Source organism: Oncorhynchus masou, chromosome 22 (assembly GCF_036934945.1).
Source record: "Oncorhynchus masou masou isolate Uvic2021 chromosome 22, UVic_Omas_1.1, whole genome shotgun sequence".
In the NCBI taxonomy this organism is placed as follows: Eukaryota; Metazoa; Chordata; class Actinopteri; order Salmoniformes; family Salmonidae; genus Oncorhynchus; species Oncorhynchus masou.
In genome coordinates this window covers 40,410,602-40,429,922 of record NC_088233.1, presented here as the reverse complement: position 1 = coordinate 40,429,922, position 19,321 = coordinate 40,410,602, and the positions used below count along the sequence as shown (strand labels likewise).

The 19,321-nt window shown below is 44.1% G+C and overlaps 2 protein-coding genes across 9 annotated transcripts in view; one reads left to right on the top strand and one right to left on the bottom strand.

The window, feature by feature from the left end:
• The window catches only part of LOC135509495 (A-kinase anchor protein 13-like), a 106,004-nt gene that overhangs the window by 11,924 nt on the left and 74,759 nt on the right, over positions 1 to 19,321 (top strand). For all 8 annotated transcript variants that reach the window (XM_064930215.1, XM_064930213.1, XM_064930214.1 and 5 more), the window contains exon 2: positions 13,349 to 13,392. In XM_064930215.1, the coding sequence (XP_064786287.1) occupies positions 13,360 to 13,392 (33 nt within the window). In that variant the 5' untranslated portion in view covers positions 13,349 to 13,359. The remainder of the gene's footprint in view (positions 1 to 13,348; positions 13,393 to 19,321) is intronic.
• Positions 4,628 to 5,845, bottom strand: LOC135508832 (putative proline-rich protein 21). Its single transcript, XM_064929041.1, has one exon. It carries the CDS (start codon positions 5,843 to 5,845, stop codon positions 4,628 to 4,630), a length of 1,218 nt encoding a protein of 405 aa, XP_064785113.1.

Below are 19,321 nucleotides of genomic sequence, written 5' to 3'. Positions count from 1 at the left end.
AATGAAAAGTTATACTACCTGCGGACCGAAGTGTAGATGCGACCGCTCGCTCCAACCCGGAACCGGAAGACCCAATGATTCTTTAGTTGTGGACTCTACATCACTGCACTCCCTCTCTTGCTCTTGGTCCTCCTCATCTTTGTAAGTCACCTTGATTTTGCACCTGTGTGTTCTGTCAGTTTCTCGCTGAAAATATTTATATTGGAGTGGGCGAGAAGGCCGACGCACCAGCCTTCGGGAATCTCGCTCCAGCTCCGATCCTCGTCACATACTCTGATTTTTAAGCATTAGTGGTCGCAAATAGATGCGCATGTTTTGATATCAAAACCAGACCTGCATCTACCCACCTGTGCACATTTGTTCATATTCTTTGCTAGTTAGTGAGTTATTATCCCAGTTATAGGTCGTTTCTAGTCAACAATTAGGGAGTGGTTGCTTCCTGCAAGAGCACAAAATGTGTGTATTTCTAGTCATCTTTGAAAAGCGAGTTAGGTTAAGAGCTTTTATTTAATGTCTTATGGGATGTTGGCCTGCATTGAACACCACACATTTGCTGCCTCTGACAGAACAGCTATTTCCATGTTAAAATGTTATGGGATGCATTTATCTTTTCAGTAACTATTACAGTGAAAGAATATCATGCTATTGTTTGAGGAGAGTGCACAGTTATGAACTTGAAAATTAGGCACATTTGGGCAGTCTTGATACAGTGCCTTGCGAAAGTATTCGGCCCCCTTGAACTTTGCGACCTTTTGCCACATTTCAGGCTTCAAACATAAAGATATAAAACTGTATTTTTTTGTGAAGAATCAACAACAAGTGGGACACAATCATGAAGTGGAACGACATTTATTGGATATTTCAAACTTTTTTAACAAATCAAAAACTGAAAAATTGGGCGTGCAAAATTATTCAGCCCCGTTACTTTCAGTGCAGCAAACTCTCTCCAGAAGTTCAGTGAGAATCTCTGAATGATCCAATGTTGACCTAAATGACTAATGATGATAAATACAATCCACCTGTGTGTAATCAAGTCTCCGTATAAATGCACCTGCACTGTGATAGTCTCAGAGGTCCGTTAAAAGCGCAGAGAGCATCATGAAGAACAAGGAACACACCAGGCAGGTCTGAGATACTGTTGTGAATAAGTTTAAAGCCGGATTTGGATACAAAAAGATTTCCCAAGCTTTAAACATCCCAAGGAGCACTGTGCAAGCGATAATATTGAAATGGAAGGAGTATCAGACCACTGCAAATCTACCAAGACCTGGCCGTCCCTCTACACTTTCAGCTCATACAAGGAGAAGACTGATCAGAGTTGCAGCCAAGAGGCCCATGATCACTCTGGATGAACTGCAGAGATCTACAGCTGAGGTGGGAGACTCTGTCCATAGGACAACAATCAGTCGTATATTGCACAAATCTGGCCTTTATGGAAGAGTGGCAAGAAGAAAGCCATTTCTTAAAGATATCCATAAAAAGTGTTGTTTAAAGTTTGCCACAAGCCACCTGGGAGACACACCAAACATGTGGAAGAAGGTGCTCTGGTCAGATGAAACCAAAATTGAACTTTTTGGCAACAATGCAAAACGTTATGTTTGGCGTAAAAGCAACACAGCTCATCACTCTGAACACACCATCCCCACTGTCAAACATGGTGGTGGCAGCATCATGGTTTGGGCCTGCTTTTCTTCAGCAGGGACACGGAAGATGGTTAAAATTGATGGGAAGATGGATGGAGCCAAATACAGGACCATTCTGGAAGAAAACCTGATGGAGTCTGCAAAAGACCTGAGACTGGGACGGAGATTTGTCTTCAAACAAGACAATGATCCAAAACATAAAGCAAAATCTACAATGGAATGGTTAAAAAATAAACATATCCAGGTGTTAGAATGGCCAAGTCAATGTCCAGACCTGAATCCAATCGATAATCTGTGGAAAGAACTGAAAACTGCTGTTCACAAATGCTCTCTATCCAACTTCACTGAGCTCAAGCTGTTTTGCAAGGAGGAATGGGAAAAAATTTCAGTCTCTCGATGTGCAAAACTGATAGAGACATACCCCAAGCGACTTACAGCTGTAATTGCAGCAAAAGGTGGAGCTACAAAGTATTAACTTAAGGGGGCTGAATAATTTTGCACGCCCAATTTTTCAGTTTTTGATTTGTTAAAAAAGTTTGAAATATCCAATAAATGTCGTTCCACTTCATGATTGTGTCCCACTTGTTGTTGATTCTTCACAAAAAAATACAGTTTTATATCTTTATGTTTGAAGCCTGAAATGTGGCAAAAGGTCGCAAAGTTCAAGGGGGCCGAATACTTTCGCAAGGCACTGTACAACATTTTGAACAGAAATGCAATGGTTCATTGAATCAGTCTAAAACTTTGCACATACACTGCTGCCATATTCTTGCTTCAGGTCCTGAGCTACATACAGGCAGTTAGATTTGGGTATGTCATTTTAGGCGGAAATTGTAAAAAAAGGGTTAGATCCTCAGGAGGTGTATAAAACTGTAACTTAAAATGGGTACAGCCTCGGTGTTCACAGTAAGCACATTTGAACAATAATCATGTTTGCGCCCGGCAAACCTGAAATTTGCTCAGTCCTCCAAAAGATTTTAGGAAACTTTGGTGACATGCAGTCTCTGTCCTGCCATAATTTAATCAAAATAGCTGTTATGAAAAGCCAAATAAAAAAGAAAATGATATATAAATGTTAAATTGTTTTTACCTCAAAGATTCTGGTGGTCGGTATGCTCAAAATCTCCATATTTGCTAAAACTGCATCAAAACCTCAGGAGTGGCAACAGGCAACATTGCTGATTGCTGTATGCAGTACCTACCTTCCCCTTCATTGAAATGCATAAAAATAGTTGTTGCACACGCGCATTCCTGACTCCTACATTCATTTAATTAAGTGATTTCATAGTTTGCGCTTGCGTGTAGCCTTAAAAACGTTGGTCGTCAGAGATACTCGGCTCTTCCTCTCAGTGGTCTTGGGCATCTCTACATAGTTTGACGCTGGCATCCCCTGAGTGACAACTAACATTAACGAAGCTAGCTACCCACTGGGAAAAAACTGATTGCACCAACGTTGTTTCCACGTAATTTCAACAACAACAAAAAATTGATCTAATGACGTTGAATCAACGTGGAAAACGGATTGTCAAAAAGTCATCAACGTAAAGGAATTTGGTGTTTTTTTTCACCTGACTTTGAACCTAAATCCAATAACATAGTGAAATGTTTTGTTAATTTCACGTTGAATTCACGTTAGCTGAACCAAATGTAAATCAAAACTAGAGGTTGATATGACGTCTGTGCCCAATGGGTAGTTAGCATAAACAATAACCTGACAAAATGGATTTATGCACCTCAAACAATTTTCCCTTCACCCAGAAAAGTAGACGAATGGATTTAATTTACATTTGCAATTAGCAGGTCACAGGTGAATGAACATGAGAATAACTGGTTTATTACACATGTGTAAAACATATGTAACTTGCTCTATCATTAACAGGACCACAGAATACACATTTAAGATCTATACGGTAGAAAAGAGAAGATTTTAAGCTTCGTAACGATATCATAACTCTCTGATCAGCTGTTAAGAGAAAATCCCAGATGTTTGCCGTCATTTTTCAGCCCGGCGCCGTTTGCATTCTGCTTGCAGCAACGCCAGTGCCGCTGTAGAATACATGGTCTGTCTTTGTGTTATTTGGTGTGCGTGTGGTAGAAAGATGACCTTGCTATTACCTGGGTCACAGTGGCGCCAGTGGTATCAGGTAAGGCTAGGGAGTCTACTTTCCCGAACATGAAAGTTTACATGAACTGGTGGCCGCTTCAATATCTCTTTGAGTGACAGACAGACACTAGCATGGCATTAAGTAGACTGTGAATCCCACAGTCGATGGTAAACAAGTGTAATAGATAAAAAAAAGGTATTGAATGCATGAAACATTATTTGCCAAAATTGGAAACCTGTCATGGTAGAGTAGATAAGCTGGAGAGCTTTGAAGGTGTTCGGTTAAGCTGGTATTTCCCTAGTGAATGGTTCCTTAATGTAACCATTGCGTAACTTAATGGTGTGTTCCTACCGCATGACTGCTTGTTCATAGAGACACATCCAGGCTTTGATTAAGAAAAACACAAATAGCCCATATCCTTTGTCATGCCTGTTTTCCAGCATATTGGTGTAAGCTACGTAACCAGTGATGTAATGCTGCTATCTATCTGCCTTCAGGGGATGACCTTAGCTGCACATGACCCCTGACCTCTCAGAGGGCCTGACTGGCCCACAGTACAAAGGCTTTCTCATGTTCCAGGGGGAAGTCCCCTAGAGACTGTCCCACATGCTACATCCTGTTGGTGCCACAAGGGGTGTGTGTGTACGCGATCCAGCCCTCCATGTACTGTTATCCCTCTGAGTCAGCTCTGTAGCCACACACACACACACACACACACACACACACACACACACACACACACACACACACACACACACACACACACACACACACACACACACACACACACACACACACACACACACACACTGAGTCCAAAACCACCAGGAAGGGGACATTGACATCCAGACTATTTCTGCAGGCCCTTGTGAATGAGCATCAGCCCCTGTAGCTCAGATTGTTCACGCATTCCTCCACCATGACGGAGGCATGCACATATAACAGCCTGAGAGTCTCCACCATGACGGAGGCATGGACATATAACAGCCTGAGAGTCTCCACCATGACGGAGGCATGCACATATAACAGCCTGAGAGTCTCCACCATGACGGAGGCATGCACATATAACAGCCTGAGAGTCTCCACCATGACGGAGGCATGCACATATAACAGCCTTAGAGTCTCCACCATGACGGAGGCATGCACATATAACAGCCTGAGAGTCTCCACCATGACGGAGGCATGCACATATAACAGCCTGAGAGTCTCCACCATGACGGAGGCATGCACATATAACAGCCTGAGAGTCTCCACCATGACGGAGGCATGCACATATAACAGCCTGAGAGTCTCCACCATGACGGAGGCATGGACATATAACAGCCTGAGAGTCTCCACCATGACGGAGGCATGCACATATAACAGCCTGAGAGTCTCCACCATGACGGAGGCATGCACATATAACAGCCTGAGAGTCTCCACCATGACGGAGGCATGGACATATAACAGCCTGAGAGTCTCCACCATGACGGAGGCATGGACATATAACAGCCTGAGAGTCTCCACCATGACAGAGGCATGGACATATAACAGCCTGAGAGTCTCCACCATGACGGAGGCATGCACATATAACAGCCTGAGAGTCTCCACCATGACGGAGGCATGGACATATAACAGCCTGAGAGTCTCCACCATGATGGAGGCATGCACATATAACAGCCTGAGAGTCTCCACCATGACGGAGGCATGCACATATAACAGCCTGAGAGTCTCCACCATGACGGAGGCATGCACATATAACAGCCTGAGAGTCTCCACCATGACGGAGGCATGGACATATAACAGCCTGAGAGTCTCCACCATGACGGAGGCATGGACATATAACAGCCTGAGAGTCTCCACCATGACGGAGGCATGCACATATAACAGCCTGAGAGTCTCCACCATGACGGAGGCATGCACATATAACAGCCTGAGAGTCTCCACCATGACGGAGGCATGCACATATAACAGCCTTAGAGTCTCCACCATGACGGAGGCATGCACATATAACAGCCTGAGAGTCTCCACCATGACGGAGGCATGCACATATAACAGCCTGAGAGTCTCCACCATGACGGAGGCATGCACATATAACAGCCTGAGAGTCTCCACCATGACGGAGGCATGCACATACAGCAGCCTGAGAGTCTCCACCAGGGCTCCAGCCGTTCTCTGACACCAGGATACCTCATAGCTGCCATGCTTTTCATAAAATTACTACGTGTGCAGATGACGGAGGGTTACAGCTAATCAAATGTAATGTAATGAATGGGTTAGCAAGTAGCCAGCTAATCCGTAATCACCTTATCCTATTTCAGGCTTCATGTCATTCATGGTGCAGTCTTAGCATCATCCACATCCACACAATAATATTCTTCCCTGGTAACTGTGTGGTGCAACAGGGAATTGGCTTACCTAGGCTGAAACTATACTACATTAATGCTGTCTCTTCTCCCTAGACTTACTACTAGGGTCCTCCCTCGCCTTTGATTTGCGGTATGTTAGTTGTGCGCCAGAACTGTTGTGCTTTATGATTTTATTAAGAGGAGACAGTTTAAGTGCAGTTAATTCCCCCCTAACAGAGACCAGGGAGTCGAGGTAGAGCTGAAGAGTGTTTTTTGACGAATTTACCCAGACTAAACAAATGGGTGTTTGGCTCTGGCCTTAGCTGCTGAACAGAGTTCTCCACACGTTCTGGGATTGACCATAGTTCTCCATTTTTGTTTAGTGGAACACTCTGCTTCTAGGTTTCTAACCTGACAGACTTTGCAACCTGCCCAAACAGTCCGTGTTGCTGCTTTTGTATTTCAGCAGATAGCTGAATGAAGTTAAACTCACTGACCTAGTTCTTGTTGCGGACCAGCTATTCTTTCTACCACACTGAGGTATGTGTCCTCTGTTTGCTGATTACCCATCCAGTTCACCACCACCACCACAGTCCATCAAACTAAAGTTCTTATGGGGCCACTGAGGCTGTGGTTGCAGAGCAAATCAACTCCACACACACACACGCCTCTCATCCACACAGACTGAGACAACAACCTGAGGATGTACACAAACACAGAGTTAATATGTTAGTTGTGTGGGGGTTTGTCAGACTCCTTGTCGTCGTTATCACCAATAAGCAGTCTCTAGCCTTTTGCTAAAATGTTTTCGAGCTCAGAAAGAGTCACTGGTCCTTTTTTAATGCCATTGCTAATATTTGGGATGAGAGGCTGCAAAACCAAAAGTACAAGCATAATTGTTGTGTTGACAAAAGCATTGCTTGCATAACTGTAGCAGCCATTTTGATTGAAAACAGTACTGGTTTGCTTGGGCTAAAGGCTTCTGTGTTCTGTGGTCTATTGCGAAAAAAATGTCAGCCCGTTGCCCAGCCAGGCCCTCTCCCCTCTCTCCCTTTGAAGATCACAGGATGTTGTTGCTTAATAATGGGTATTTTTCTAGATATGTAGAATAATCCCCAGGCAGTGCTCCGTCATGCACCATAGGTACCCTGGCCTGTTTTTAAGGATTAATCAGGGGACATACGACTAATGTGAAACATGTTACAGTGTTACAGTGATACAGTGGAAATTGTGCTGCTATCATCACTCTCTTGTTCTAGCTATACTGTATGTGCTATTTTGACGTAGTTTTAACTTCAGGATTTTTTGACAAAAAGATTCTGCATGGTACACTCTTAGGAAAAAAAAGGTGCCATCTAGAACCTAATATGGTTCTTCGGCTGTCCTCATAGGAGAACCCTTTGAATACCTTTTTTTGGGGTCCAGATAGAACCCTTTTACATTCCATGAAGAACCCTTTTCTCAGAGGGTTCTTCATGGAACCCAAAAGGGTTCTACCTGAAACCAAAAAGGGTTCTACCTGGAACCAAAAAGGGTTCTCCTATGGGGACAGCCAAAGAACCCGTTTGGAATACTTTTTTCTAAGCATGTAGAGTGTGAAATTCTGAAAGACACGCTTGACTAGCATCTCCTTTCCTCACAGCTCTTTGACAGCCAGGGGATGTCCAGATGCTTAATAGGTCAGAGTTCAAGCTCTTTGTGGGAGTCAGTCAGTCGGTATATAGGGCTGTGTGTGTCCGTCCCTCTGTCTGGCTGTGAGGGCTTAGAGCGTCAGGGTGAGATCAGTGGGTATAATTAGAGGCAGTTGATTATCCCTCTATCCCGTCTGTATGTCTGACTCCAACAGTAGCCCATTTACTGAGGAAAGAACTAGAAACTGATCCAGGAATAGAGAGCAGGACCTGCCCCATGATGGATGCCCCCTCACTCCTCCTGATTTATTCATGATGCTGAGCTGACTCTGAGCTTCCTGTTGTCCGGACCCACACTTCCTGTTCTGTCCTGTCCTCTCCCTAATTAGAATAGTGTTTTTTGTGGGGGTTTTGGAGCTGACCAAATGTACAGGTCGAGTTTCAGCGGTGCCAGAGAGCTAGCCAAGGCACACAACCCCCTCCCCCCACCCCTTTTTTGTGTGAATGCCTTAAGAAATTGATATGGTGTGGAAAACCGCAACCGTAATGCTGATTCTGCAGTTGGCTGCTACAGTCGCTCTCCTGGCCCATCCTAGAGGGGTTTTTTGCCTCTTTTTGCTGTTTCTTTTCCTTCGTCATTCTCAATCTCCCCTCTGTAGCCATGTTCAGCTGTACACTGTTCACCACTCTGCCTTCCTTCCACCCTCTGTCCCTGCCTGGTCCTGGCTGCTGGTAGAGATTGAGATGATCCTCGCTGATGGTGATCACTTCACTGCTCAGTAGGTGGATGATGTATTTGGACCAAGTTAGATGTTAAACCAGCACCTGTTTAGTGTGAGGCCAGCAGCAGCAGGCCAGGCTGTCTGGTTCCTGTCCGGGGCTGAGGGTTGGCCTGGCGCTGAGGCTGGGGATGGAGTTGGAGCCTAGAGCTGGGGCTGAAACTGGGGCTGAGGCAGAGCCTGGGACTCAGGGTGGTTGGTGTTAAGCTAGGACTGGGATGTGAGCTTTGATGAGAGCAGAGTGGGGCTGGGGCTTGAGCTGCAGAAGTGGCTTATAGAGTGGGGGTTGGGCAGAGTTATGGTCTGTGTAGTTGTGCTGGTGGTTGTTGAAGGGAATTCTAGCTGGAACTTTGACTTCACAGTGCAGGATTAGCGAGCCCCTCTATGTGACTGACCGGCACCTGCAAGACTGCAATTCAGTTTAAAGTCTGTTTAAATCCGCTTTTCATTTTGTTGGTGGACATGGGTACACCATGTGACTTGAGACTCAATAATCAGATTGCCTCTTTAAACTCCCCCCTGCAGAATGTGACTTGAAGCTGATTGCTAAACAATAGTGGGGGTGGATTATCATCTTAAGTAGACAGAAGGTGGACAAGATAACAATAAGTAGGATGGGTTTTCTATTTACTCAGCTCTAGGCTCCCATTGAGTGGTTGCTTCACATATGAAATGGATGCTGTAATTGGTTGACAAGGGCGGACATTTCCCCAATGATACAATAAAGAGGTTAGTTGTGACTAGTTCAGTGTTGTTGTTGGAGTCTGTGTAAGGCCTAGTGTGTGGTGCCGAGATGTTTTAATGCCCGGGTAGAGCTGGTTAGACCCCAACGCCCTGTTATAGGTGGGTATCAGAAGCGGGCCAGAAGCAGGCCAGAAGCGTTGCACCAGTAAACAAAAGGTTGCTGGTTTGAATACCCGAGCCGACAAGGTGAAAAATTGGTCGAATGGCCATTGGGTAAGGCACGTAACCCTCATTTGCTCCATGGGCACCATACTACTGTGGCTGAGCCTGTAAAACACATTTCACTGCACGTACCTGGTGTATGTGACAATAAAACACGGCCTGCTCTGTTCTCTCAAAACATAAACCTGTGGTGAGGCGTGTTTCTGCGTCGCTCTGTGCACAAAAGCAGGCAGCCTCAAGCGTGTTTGTGTGGTTTTATGCATTGATCAAAGATAATATAATAACTGGTCCAAGTTCAAAGTGAGTTCAGAGTGCATGAGGAAACAAAGTTAAAGAGGAAGTAAGCATTGCAGTTGGAAAAGTAATGTGACTGTCTCCTTAGAAGATATTCTTTGCTCACTGTAGTGCAACATTGTCTGTTGTGGTCAGTGTCCATGCATGAGACTCTACTTGTAATGCAAAGTGACATGTTTGGGATGAATGGCAGGGCTCGTGCCAGCCAGGACTGTTAGGCCTCTCTGTTCACTTCTCAATGGAGACACTTCCTGTTGCTGCTTTGAACAGAGCCACATCACACAGACCAGCTGACTTTGGATCAGGGTATTACATGATTATGATTTTGGTGATGATGATTTTGTTTTCATCTCACACTTCAGTCAGGGCCATAATTATTTGCACCAATGATAACGACGAGCAAAACAAGACTATAAAATAAATAATACAAATACTGAGCAATATTATATGATTGAAAAAAAAGTATATTATTGTATATTTTTGATCGCATTTTTGTAGCATACAGTATAGATCAGTAGTTGTATTATTTATTTAATAGTCTTTTTTGGTCATCTTTATCAAGGGTGCCAATCATTTTGGATCTGAGATTTTACAAGAAACTTAGGCAAAGGAATCGCCTGCTCAAAGGTGTGAAGTTCCACCACATCTACGCAGACATTTTCTAAACCTCCATGAAAACAGTAGCCTGACGACTCACACTAAATTCTTCCCCTGCTCTGTCGTTCGCTACACTCACTACATGACCAAAAATAGGTGAATACCTGCTCATCGAACATCTCATTCCAAAATCATGGGCATTAATATGGAGTTGGTCCCCCCTTTGCTACTATAACAGCCTCCACTCTTCTGGGAAGGCTTTCCACTAGATGTTGGAACATTGCTGCGGGGACTTGCTTCCATTCAGCCACAAGAGCATTAGTGAGGTTGGGCACTCATGTTGGGCGATGAGGTCTGGCTCGCAGTCGGCGTTCCAATTCATCCCAAAGATGGGGTTGAGATCAGGGCTTTGAGCAGGCCAGTCAAGTTCTTCCACAATGATCTCGAGAAGCCATTTCTGTATGGACCTCGCTTTGTGCACGGAGGTATTGTCTTGCTGAAACAACATAGGGCCTTCCCCAAACTGTTGCCACAAAGTTAGAAGCACAAAATTGTCTAGAATGTCATTGTATGCTGTAGCGTTAAGATTTCCCTTCACTGGAACTAAGGGGCCTAGCCCAACCATGAAAAACAGCCCCAGACCATTATTCCTCCTCTACCAAACTTTACAGTTGGCAATATGCATTGGGGCAAGTTTGGCTTCTACCAATTGGCTTCTACCAATCCCAGATTTGTACATCGGACTACCAGAGGGTGAAGCGTGATTCATCACTCCAGAGGCCGCGTTTCCACTGCTCCAGAGTCCAATGGTGGTGAGCTTTACACCACTCCAGACGACACTTGGCACTGCACATGGTGATCTTAGGCTTGTGCGCGGCTGTTCGGCCATGGAAACCCATTTTATGAAGTTCCCGATGAACAGTTCTTGTGCTGACGTTGCTTCCAGAGGCCGTTTGGAACTCAGTGGTGAGTGTTGCTACAGAGGACAGATGATTTGTACGCGCTTCAGCACCCTGCAGTCCCGTTCTGTGAGCTTGTGTGGCCTACCAATTCCACTTCACAATAACAGCACTTACAGTTGACTGGGGCATCTCTAGCAGGGCAGAAATGTGACAAACTGACTTGTTGGAAAGTTGTTATCCTATGACGGTGCAACACTGAAAGTCACTCAGCTCTTCTGTAAGGCCAATCTGCTGCCAATGTTTATCTATGGAGATTGCATGGCGGTGTGCTCGATTTTATACACCTGTCAGCAATGGGCGTGGCTGAATTAGCTGAGTCCAATAATTTGAAGGGGTGTCCACATACTTTTGTATATATAGTGTACTTTAGTCTGAGAGTGCAAGCCTTGAAGTTGTTTGTGCTGACGAGGGGCGTTGTAGAAAACAAAGTCATCATCGATTGGATCATCTCTAACCTATCAACGCTTGTGTGTTCTGCTCTGGCCCAACCCATCGTTTTCTGGACCAATCAGATGGCCCAGAATGTGTTCACATTCGGTGAAGGGTTGGGAGGTACTCAGATCCAGACTCATTGCCAGAGAAGAAACTAACGTCCGTGGGCGTGGCGTAGTGTTTGGCGGTAGCAAGGAGTCTGGGTAGCCAGGCAATAAAAACAGCTCACAAAATACTAAACTATTTAGACCTTATTCATCAACAACAAAAGCCCAAACCTCAGGAATTGTCTCTCTCTCAGTCTGCAGCGTTCCACACAGAGAAAGAAAGCAGGGTCGTTCCATATGATTTCATTTACTTTCTGACTGCACCCCTTTTGATGTGAATGAAACCTTTCATGTGCTGAGTGGTAGAAGTGGTCAGGAAGGGACTTTTTGGACCGGAATGACAAAACATTCAGGAGATAGAGAGCCTCCAAATGGACCCAGTTTGCATAAAACCCACCCCACCATATCATCCATGTTATGTCGTCCGAGGTGTTTGTGTTGTGACCGCCAATGGTTGAGATGCAGCTTTGAACTCTTGAGTTCAAGGTGTCATTTCAGTCTTAAGTCTTCAGACCACTGCAATTTTGCTGGTACACCATTGAAATATAAATTGAATTGAAACTTTTACTTCCAATTACTACCGGAAAGATGGCCGCTGGTCCATCCACCATCAAATGCCAAATTGAATGGAGATGTCTATTCTATTATCTATAGTTCTGTGATTTCAATACGGTTCTCGTGGAGGAGTGACTGTTTTGATTTAGAAACAATGGATATTCCTACTTAAGCCAACATTCTCTGATGTGTGAACCTCCAACCATCGTTGTGGTACCATTTGAAAGTTTGAAAGTTTATTCACATTTGAGTACATTTATCAGCCAATACGCGACACCCATCTTGGATTCAAGAGTATGGTGTGTCTCAACCGATGGAAGGCACAACACAAACACCTCAGATGATGACACAAGTTTCATGAAAACACTTTTATTTCTCTTCTCAATAAATCATCAAATAGTTTAACAACCCTGTTTGTAAGCTTTCACATTGGTATCAGACTCAACCGTTTATCTTTTTCAGTGGTGAAGACATTGTGTCTAATGGTGGGGTGGGTTTTATGCAACATGGCCTAACTTTGAGCACCTCTAACTTTGAGCACCTCAATCTCCTGAATGTTTTAGCAGTTCGGTTCAAAAAGTAACTTTCTGACCACTTCTACGATGGTCGAACATGTATGGATGGCTTCGTTTCGAATCAAAAGGGGTGCAGTCAGAAGGTGAACGAAATCATATGAAACGACCCACCAGCTGGACGCCTTAGTTTAGAGAAAAGGGGAAAGGAGAAACAGGGTGGCCATTAAAGGCCCAGGCAACTAAGTTACTGTAATGTGCTCTTAATTATGGTTATTAGGCCTGATTTTTGTCTGTTAAATGCCTCGTCTGATCCCAAGCCTGGTGTTGCTGCAGGCCAAACCGCCATCCGTGGGCTGACTCAGGCTGTTGGCCGATTGTGTGGACTGATACAGAGAAGTGGTAGCGTGAGGCTGTATAATGGCTGCTTACCTCATGCTGCCCTCTGCTTCTGGGTTTACTACTGCAACGCTGATGGTCTCTCTCCTCTCTCCACAGTGTCCAGTGTCATGAAACTAAATCCACAGCAAGCTCCGCTATATGTAAGTACTCCACTTTAATCCCAAATCTGTCTGCTGCATCTGAGGAAATGGATTCAAAGCATCAGAACATATTATGGCTATTTTCTATTGCTAATTAAAAGTTATATTTTGGTGACATGTAAATTATATAGTGTTGTTGAAATATTTGGATTAAAGGAACCTAAGAATAAAAGAGAGAATTACATTCATTATATAGATAGATCGTACATAAGATGTTTGTGTACATAACATTGGGTTGAGTGAGTGATAGATAGAGGCCTGTCTGTTCTCTGTGACGATGAGGGTGGGTTGTAAGAGCTGTGCTGGATAATTGCATGTTGGTGCTTTGCTTGGGTTCGAGCATGTTTCATTCGATTTACACGGGGTATGAGGCGCCCACGTGTCACAAGGGTGGCTGGGCTGGAGACATAACACTGTTACTAGATTATGTGGCAAACCTGTTAGACTCTGTTTAAACATGCAGGCGGTGCCTCCCGGTAAAGCTGGTTGTCCATGTTCACCCTGTGTGTTAGACCAGACGGTCTGGTTTATCTGAATATGGATATATAATGGCCGTGTGTGTCTGTGCTGGTGGCGAGGTCCTCGCCCTATCGTCTTAGTGATACCAAGTCTGCTTTGTAAACATAGTTTAGTATTGCTGCTCATCTCCTAGAACCAAATGTGTTGGTTAAATAAGTTAAAGATTTGTTAAGTTGTTCTTTAATTTTTAAATTTTTTAATGACAAAATATGTTGATGCATCCAGGCAGGGAGGGATATGTGACATATGACCCATCTCTGTAAAGTAACTAGTGCTTGACTTGCACTGAAATAGGTGCCGGTACTCATTTTGGGTACTGTTTATATTTAGGTGCAGGAACCCCACAATAGGTTTGAGCTAATATTCTATAAGAGGTGCAGGAACTCAAGAAGTAGAACATTTGAGGTGCCAGGATTCAGTTCCCGGTAAGCTCTTGCCCAAGTCAGGCACTGAAAGTAAAACGGTGACCGAAGCACTTTGACTTGGCAGTGCGACACCGTTTTTAGGTTGCCAGTCAATGTTTTTAGCGGGTCATGTTCGTTTTTGCTTCACAATTATCTTTTTGAAAGTGTATTATTATCGAGATTTATTAAAAAAACAATGGGTATGCAACAATGGGTATGCAACAATGGGTATGCAACAATGGGTATGCAAACCAGGTATTCAAAAAGTTGGTTGAATATTTGCGGTGCGCAATTTAGTCATCATACTCTGTTTGAAAGAATGTTTCTAAAGGCTTTCCCAAAAAACCTTCCCAATGAAATGTTGACTAAAAAGAAGGACTACCCGACACAATGATGTCATGATGATTTGAACCAATCGCGGGGGGGCATTTGTTTCGCAAACTCTGCCATCACATGTAACCTACGCTGTACATTGTACAGTACAGCTAGCCAAACACAACAGTCTCTTACTAGGTGAGCAATTGAGTCTAAAGGGTAACTACACCCTCCAATTTCTTATGATGATTGTTCCCAGACCTCAAAAGTGGTGTTCTGATGTGGTCGTTGTGGATTTAGAATATACATTTTTTTTTGTCATTTGCGCAAATGTTTTATTTTTTCTCTCCCTCCCAACAATCAAAGTGAATATGATACTGTTAAGTTAATTCAAATGTAATTATTTGTATATGGAGGGTAGGTTATTATAGGCTGTAGGCTACTTGCTCATTCCGCAAATGAAAGATAATGTTTAAATGTTGCGGACATCATCCGTTTCCCGGGCATGCTAATTTAAAAGATGGCTAGTCATAAATTATCCTGGTTCAGCGCCGGGGAAAATTGGTGCCACCAAATCCTACCAGAGCCATCAACTGAAAAAGTTGGTCTAGAACCCTGCTCATAAGTGGAGTCAATGGACAATCTTATCTGTGTGACAATCTCGGTGATGCGAATGGGAGGCCTGCGTGAGTTAGGGATATCTCAACCATCTCCGTGGCCTATTGTTAGTGTGTAGCATGAGGTGGCTCTAGAGGCCTGTAACTGGGTGTGTGGGTGTGGCTTTGGATGGGGCCTGGCTTCGTGTTGCCATTGGATCCCTGAGCTGAGCTTTCAGCTCGGCCTTTGGAGCGGAAGCGGGTACACTAAAAGAGAGGGGGGGGGGGGGGGTTGTTGCTGTGTGAGATGCACCCCGGCAGCGTCTGATTTCAGAGAGCAGCCACACGAAGAAGGGGATCAGCTGGGCTCAGTGCACACAGCTAGGTCTGGGCTCTCCTCCCGGCAGAGCCTTCTGAGCATGCTCAGTACACCAAACAGGAAACCCAGGGCCATCAGACATATAGTAGGAACAGGCTCCAGTCTTCCTCTGACAGCCAGGGGTTTTAATTGGGCAGAGACAGGAGACGTCTGTGTCAAATCAGCACTCTAGATGTGGTTTAGGAAGGAGACGTCGTTCATGCAATATGTGCTGATTCATCCTCATTAACAGGGAGGAAAGCAAACAGAACCTGATCACTCTGAGGATGCGATCCCAGCCCTCCTCTCCACCACAGATATTCTGCTCTCAGACACGAGATCAGCTATATTACGACTCTGATCTAATACATTCATACAGTCCTTAGCTAGCCTCAGATCTGTGGCCTGCTGTATTACCAGGGATGGAAAGAGTACTGAAGTATTGTGACTTTAATTACATTTTATTCAAGTAGAAGTAAAATTACTGGAGTAAAAAAATGACTCAAGTAAAAGTAAAATGTAGCATTTAAAAAGTACTCAGGGTAAAAGTAATTGAGTTACTTTTAAAATAAAAACATTGACCTTGATAATTAGCTCATTTCACTAAGGTTACCTGAATGTTGTTACACGTGATCATTTCCATACATTCAACGGAAATTAAGAGGAAATTAATGTGCAGTACTAATATCACAAACTCCCTCTTTCACTCACCAGGATTTGAAACTGAAATATCCTCATCAAGTAGAGGTACTGTTACTTCAATTACGTTTTACTCAAGTAGAAGTAAAATGACTAATTTCGAAAAATACTCAAGAAAGTAAAGCCACTCAGTTACACTAACAAGAGTGGTTGTAATTAGTACCTTACACCTCTGCGTATTACCTCATTTCGCAGCTCAGCACTTGCTTTAAAACTCTACTTGGCTGAGTTTACGGACGTCAATCAAGACTGACGTGCATCTCGTGACTAAAACGGTGTTCTCTGGAAGCATGAGACCTATCCCTCTTTGTGCCTGTTGTGGTGGGCCATGCTAACTAGAGGATTCTGTCAGGAATCCTCCTTAACACATTGTCTAGGAGTACCTCTCCTACACTCAGCCTGGTGTTGTCTTACCTTCCTCAGAACTAGAAAGCTGCAGATCAACGTGACTGAGATGTGCTGCAGTCTGTGGTCACGCTTTTTTTGCTTGCTTCCTGCCTGTGTGTCTGCTGTCTCCTGTGCATTACCACCTGCCACCTTTCTGTTCTAAATATTGAACAGGGAACATAACAAAAAAGAAACAAGTAGCAACTGAACTCAAGTAACCCCTTGTTCTAAAAGAACACATTATAAGTTAAGTGGTGTGAGAGCAGTTGATACGCTTTGAAACACATGGCTGGTTAGGCCCTGGGGGTTGCAGAACGAGAGAGGGAGTGACTAACTACACACATGGAGAAGTTCATTCCTTCTCCTCTGTTGGTCTCACTCTCTCTTTCTCTGTCTGTTCCTGTCTCCTCACCTTAGACAATGAGACGGTGAGCTCAGAGTTTGCCCCCCCTGGCCCTATGGTCCCCTCGCGCTGGGTGTGGTGTGAGTAGAGAGTCAGGAATGTAACAGGGCTGGGGCCACTCGTGACAGTGACTCATTCACATGTGCGGGGTGCGCTAGTGTGGCTGGGTTGTGTCTGTACAGGGACCCATTTCAGCAAGGGATCCTGCACATACAAGCTCAAGAAAAAGCAGTTTTGTTCACCTGATAAGTGTGTTGTAACTTGTTTCATTTGAAGGCTCTGATTTTCAGCCGTCAGGGACAACTCTGGTCATGGCCTTGGTTAAGTGCTAAATAAGTTAGAGCAGGGGAACAGTGTGGCTAATTCAATCAGATGTCCTGCCCTCCGTGGATTTGATGTAATTGTTCCAGCCAAGAGAGCAAATGTAGGAATACAGAGTCTGTTTCCTGCCCTTCTAGAAAGCCTGGGTGTGTGCTGTCGGGATACTTTATGCCCTTGGAGTAATACAGCTGTCTCTGAAGAGGAGGAAACACACACACACACACACACACACACACACACACACACACACACACACACACACACACACACACACACACACACACACACACACACACACACACTGGGCCCGAGAGCCACCCAGTCTTTTTTGGTGTGAGTGGTGTCAAGGTCAGTCTGTCATTAGAGTACTTCAGTAGCAGGCAGCCAGGCAGGAACTCCTCCTTGGACTGTCTCTCTCTGGGGTTATTTCCAGTTAGGAGCTCCTCAACACCCTGACCTTGACTACCTGAAATTTTGACCTTTGACCCTAGATGTAATTTATTTTACCTCTTTCATATGAGCCCATAAGTTTTGTATGGAAAATTTTGGGGTCCCCATTTACCAAGGTATCGCCTCTCGAGGCGTGAACCCCTAAAATGTTATAATTCATTTTTCGTCGTAGGCGAAAAGTTTTTATATTTTCTCGAGCCTAATTGGATTCCGAACGCGACAATATCAAATTTATACCCGTTACTTACAATGACAACGTTTCGCCTTGTTTCCCACCAGTTCTATTTTCTCAATAATTTATTTCCTATTGGAATTTAGATTTTTTTTTTTACTGTAATAGGCCATCCTCTCAAATGAGCAAGGCCAAAAGAAAATTTCAATTCTGACACTTTTTCACCATTGTATTAATATTTGAGTGTTATTTTTATTACCTAGCCCTGAGTTTCACCTCTTGAGGTAATGTGATAAAAATGTTATATCTCAGGAAATACTGCTCTGAAATCATTTTTTTTAATTGGAAACGATGGTCTAGTGCTTGCAAGACTCTACACCAATTTTGACAAGTTTTAACTCATTTTTGGGTGTTTTATGATGATTTCAAAATGCTACTCTGGCCTGAGATGACCCGCACTAATTGATTCGGGAACCGGTACCGGGCAAACGACAAATGTTGTAAACGCTTTGCCTTCACTGTCATTTAGAGGACAACGTTGTGTAACTTTAGAGACAAAACTCAACGCAATTGTATTTTGGGAACTATTTTTAAATAATATTTTCCCAAATCTGTACTCCCATAGGGGTGCATTAAAATCGAAGCTAATTTGAACCTTTGTATCGTTGTGCCTAGTAGGAGTAGAAACAAATTGAAAATATGCCCTGTTCCTGTTGATCTAGATCTACAATTTGAGACGATTTCTGTAAACATTGGAGCTTTTTTGAGCTTTTCATAGATCCCCAGACAATTTAGAAAAATAGGCCTGAATTGAACGTACAGCCAAAACGAGCCAGTTTTGAGGGTGCATAGAGCCATAACTAGGATAGTCACAGTGATGTACTTTACATGCCCCGTTTCTGTTGATCTAGATCTACAATTTGAGACGATTTCTGTAAACATTGGAGCTTTTTTGAGGTTTTCATAGATCCCCAGACAATTTAGAAAAATCCTTGGACTCACTCTCTGGGGTTATTTCCATTCAGGAGCTCCTCCTTGGACTGTCTCTCTCTGGGGTTATTTCCAGTCAGGTTCTCCTCCTTGGACTCACTCTCTGGGGCTATTTCCAGTCAGGTTCTCCTCCTTGGACTCACTCTCTGGGGCTATTTCCATTCAGGAGCTCCTCCTTGGACTGTCTCTCTCTGGGGTTATTTCCAGTCAGGTTCTCCTCCTTGGACTCACTCTCTGGGGTTATTTCCAGTCAGGAGCTCCTCCTTGGACTGTCTCTCTCTGGGGTTATTTCCAGTCAGGTTCTCCTCCTTGGAC

Excerpts from the sequence above, each read along its gene's own strand:
- LOC135508832 (XM_064929041.1), bottom strand. The coding sequence starts at position 5,845 with ATGGTGGAGACTCTCAGGCTGTTATATGTGCATGCCTCCGTCATGGTG.